The following is a 4,241-nucleotide window of genomic DNA, read 5'->3' as shown; positions in this document are numbered from 1 at the left end:
TATTGAAGTTTTGAGACAATGCCCTTTTTTTATTGGGCTGGATCCTGGTTAGAATATCTCAATCCAAATCATCCATTGTAGTGTTAGAGCTCGGTCTATTTTACTTCTCCAAACAAGCTCAGACTAGGCCTTGCATTTGGCTCATATCCATTAATCGATTGAACCACTTGTCACAAGAATTACAATACAAATAAAAAAGTACAAGTGATTAAGTGAACTCCTTGTTTCATGATAGAGCATGATAACCATTATTCATAACCAAACATACACATACACATTCACATAGGTATTATCAATACTACCACCAAAAGTTTATTATAAAAACCGAGCACATCTAATTACACACCCCTTTTAGGGAATCTAAAGCAAAATAATAACACCGGTACATATAATCATTAACCAGGTTGAAGCATTGTTTCCGCCAACGAGGATTAATATAAAAAATACTAAAAACACCTAACATGAAAATAATGTAATATACTGATAAACTTATAAAAAATAATTGAAGGTCAACTTGATACCATTTTCCGTCACTCGCCTCTAAAGTTTCTTGTGGTAACGGAGGGGATTCATCTATCTTAACACAACTTTTCTCCAGCGGTGGACCACAAAGAAATGGATTTCCTTCATAGCTACTCTTTCCAAATGTTCCAAATTGTGCTTTCATGTCTGGAAGTTCACCGGATAAGTTGTTGTGAGCCACATTGAAAATTTCGAGAAAATTCAAAAACGTCAATGTTGAAGGAATTTTCCCACTGAGATTGTTGTGAGAAAGGTCTAAACTTTCTAATTGAGTCATATTTGAGAAAGTTCTTGGAATAGAACCTATCAACTGATTGTAAGACAAGTTCAATGCATGAATTGAAGATAATTGTCCTAGCTCTGGAGGGATTTCACCTGTTAGCCTGTTTGATGACAAGTCTAATACTGATATCCTATCAAGGACGAGACCCATGTACAGGTCAGACCTGTATTTCGTCACCATCTCAATCTTAACTTGAGTGTAGAAGTAAGTAAATGACCCTTCAATTTCAAAAACCACATTTAAAAGAGATTTATATGGGAAAAGACTACTTAGGAAAGCTGTATAAGTACGACTGCCATAGTAAAAAACACCCTCTACTGGTTTCCCAAAGTCTATGTTCATAAAACAGTATGGTATTGTCCCAGAAAAAGAGTTCTTAGAAAGATCAATAAGGCTTAACATCTTTAACCTACATAGCTTCTTCGGAATCAAACCACTAAAATTATTGCCACTCAACAAAAGGCCTTTTAAGTTTGGAAATCCATCAATTTCTTCAGGAATTTTGCCGAAAATGTTATTGTCTCTAATGTCCAATGTCAGAAGAGATGATGAATTGAGAATGGCTTTTGGTAGTGACCCTGTGAGTTTGTTCCCATGCAAAAGTAGGTGTAGGACGTTCTGTAAATTCAAGCAAGACGGTAACAATCCAAAAAGTAAGTTCCGAGAAAGGTCTATTATATCAAATGAACTTACTCCACATGGAATATGACCTTCAAAAAAGTTGCTACTCAAGTTAAGAGTCGATGCTATCATGAAAACTTCACCTCCTCCTATCCATTTAGGAATTGTACCAGACATGTGATTGTTGCTAACATCTATGTACCACAAGTACTTTAAGGGTACCACTGGAAAAGAACCTATGAAATGATTATTGCTCAATTCCAAAGCCTGCAATGAGGATAGGTTGAAGTGCTTTGAGAAAAATTCACCTTGAAAGTGATTATTTGATAACCTCAAAGCCATCAATAAGGTGCAATTGGCAACGATTTCCATTGGTAACTCTCCATAAAAATTATTGGAGGACAAATCCAATACACTCAAACTACTCATGTCACTAATTGAGGATGGGAGTCTACCTTCAAAATGATTGTTGGATAAAATTAGAGTCTCTGATTTTGGAATAATCTTTCCTATATTTTCTTGAAGTTGCCCATCAAAGCTATTATTAGAGACATCCAAAAAATTAAGATCAATACTTTGATTTGATGGCAAATGTAATGGACCCATGAAAGAGTTACCTCGAAGATTCAACCATTGTAGTCCAGTATTGTTTTTAAGCAAGCAACTAGGGAAGCTTCCTTTCAACTTCATTTTGGATAAAAAAAGAACTTCTAAATCATGCTGACCTAAGAGAAACTTGAGAAAGTCGCCAGTGGGATTGTTTAAATTACAATTAGACAATACTAAGACTTGTAATTGAAACAAAGGGTCCCAGCTGGGGTTTTCAGTTTCTATGTGAAGTTTGTTGTTGTTGTCATTCCATAATTGAATCACCTTAAGCTTGGAGTGATTATAAAATGAGCTAAATGGGAATAAACCTTCAAAAAGATTGTTACTTAGATCAATGTTCTCAAGGGATGTCATGCTGGCTATTAGAGATGGAGACCAGTTTCCACCAAAAAGATTATTACTCAGATTAATGAACTTCAAGGTTGTTAGATTAGCTATTGGAGTTGAAGATATGATTCCACTGAACCGGTTGTATGATATAACGAACAACGTAAGAGATGTCAAGTTGTTTAAACATGGAGGAAGGATCCCTTCAAAATGATTAGAAGAAAGATCTAACTCTTCGAGTTTCTTCAATGAACACAGTTCTGTCAAAAGCAAAAGGATTAGCAATGTCTATGCTAAATACGTGCCACCACAAGAATTAGCAAGACATGTCAATTTGGTAGATTCTTACCTTGATTTAAAGTTCCATTTAGACTATTGCCTTGTAATGATATAGCTTTGAGAGAAGATAGTGTTGCAATATGTGGAGAAATACTTCCAGTGAAATGATTTAAGCTCAAATCTAAAATCTCCAAATTGCTGAAACTTGCCATATCTATAAAGATAAATGACGAGAAATTTTGTCAACAGAAAATTTTTAATATTGCTAAGTGGTTTATACTTAAAGACTTGTCTAATCACAAGCAAATTTTTGTAGCCGTTAACTATAGATGTTGGAATGTTTACCCTTGAATGGCAAGGTTCCATTAAGGCTATTCGCTCCCAAGATGAGGACCTCCAAGTTGCTTAAATCAACTAGTTCTACATCACCAGTGAAGATATATGCATTTGTCAAATATTTTTTTTGATGAACCATTTGTCAAATTGAAACTAACAGAACTAAACACATTTCAAATTGGAATGAACTAAAAATTCAATTAAAATGCAAATTGAAGAAAATTGCACGTACCTTCGCCCAAAAGAGGCCCTTCCATTTTATTGCCAAATAGGTCCAGATATTTGAGAACTGGAAGGGCATCCAGGAATTTCAAAACTTCCTTGTCAAAGGAATTATGTCTTAAAATTAAGTCTGTTAGCTTGCTGAGCTTAGTAAAATGATTGGGTTCTGTAAAAATATATATATATATATATATATATATATATATATGCATCAATTGGGTTCTGTAAAAAAAATTGGGTTTTTTTTTTTTTTTTTCCTAATATATCAAGTTATTCTCTGAAAGTAAGAAGATTCTCACATACCTTCAATTCCTAGCCATCCAGGGAAACTATTGGAAGACAAATTAAGAATTCTTAGCTCCTTGAAAGGGTGCAACAGAGACACGTTCAGCTTGACATAATCACTGGCAAAATTCTCATATTGCCACAAATTGTTGAGAGAGAGCTCAATCACATGACCTTTGGTGGCATTACACCTAACCCCCTCCCAATTACAACACTCACTCTTTGCCTCGTTATCCCATGAAAGAAGAAGGTTGGTATTGTTAATATTGGATTTCAGAAATCCCTTCAATTCTAACAAACCGATCCTCTCTTCCTCAATACAGCATTTATTCTCACGAATGAGAATAAAGAATAGTAAAACCCATAGGAAAAACTTTACTGAAGGCCACTCCATTAACAAAAAGGGGGCTGCACAAGTAAATAATGGCATTTTGTTAATCTTTTGCTGAATTATAAAAAGGTCTAGTATTTTTACAATCCATTTTAGAAAAAATTTTATTAGTAACATATGCCTAAGGTATACCCATTATAAAAAGTCAAATTCGGCAACTCCCTAAAAGCGTTTTCTACAGCTTTCAAGACTTTAGACTAATTCAAAACACACGTTGAACAAAGAAGCTTTCAAGACGTTAGACTAATTTAAAAAACACGTTAAAAAAGGAATCTGAATTCAAGACTTTAGACTGATTTCCAAGACTTTTAGAGTCATGACTAAAGAGCCTAGCCGAGAATAGACCAAATACAAAACCACGTAGTT

The 4,241-nt window shown here is 34.5% G+C and overlaps 1 protein-coding gene across 1 annotated transcript; it reads right to left on the bottom strand.

Moving 5' to 3' along the window:
• Positions 1–334: 334 nt before the first annotated feature.
• Positions 335–3,889, bottom strand: LOC126692255 (receptor-like protein 15). The gene is made up of 5 exons (XM_050387790.1): positions 3,503–3,889; positions 3,210–3,365; positions 2,987–3,061; positions 2,712–2,855; positions 335–2,622 (listed from the first exon to the last, which is right to left on the bottom strand). The coding sequence occupies exons 1-5, from the start codon at positions 3,876–3,878 to the stop codon at positions 335–337; spliced, it is 3,039 nt and encodes a 1,012-aa protein (XP_050243747.1). The 5' UTR covers positions 3,879–3,889.
• Between the last annotated feature and the right edge of the window lie 352 nt (positions 3,890–4,241).

The sequence above is a fragment of the Quercus robur genome, chromosome 1 (assembly GCF_932294415.1).
Source record: "Quercus robur chromosome 1, dhQueRobu3.1, whole genome shotgun sequence".
In the NCBI taxonomy this organism is placed as follows: Eukaryota; Viridiplantae; Streptophyta; class Magnoliopsida; order Fagales; family Fagaceae; genus Quercus; species Quercus robur.
This window is presented reverse-complemented; position numbering and strand designations above follow the sequence as displayed.

Bases quoted from the DNA above. Each gene is read 5' to 3' on its own strand.
- LOC126692255 (XM_050387790.1), bottom strand. From the start codon at position 3,878: ATGGAGTGGCCTTCAGTAAAGTTTTTCCTATGGGTTTTACTATTCTTT. The intron at 3,062-3,209 runs GTACGTGCAATT...CTGGTGATGTAG, and splicing joins AGGGCCTCTTTTGGGCGAAG to AACTAGTTGATTTAAGCAAC. The intron at 2,856-2,986 runs GTAAACATTCCA...TTATCTTTATAG, and splicing joins TGGAACCTTGCCATTCAAGG to ATATGGCAAGTTTCAGCAAT.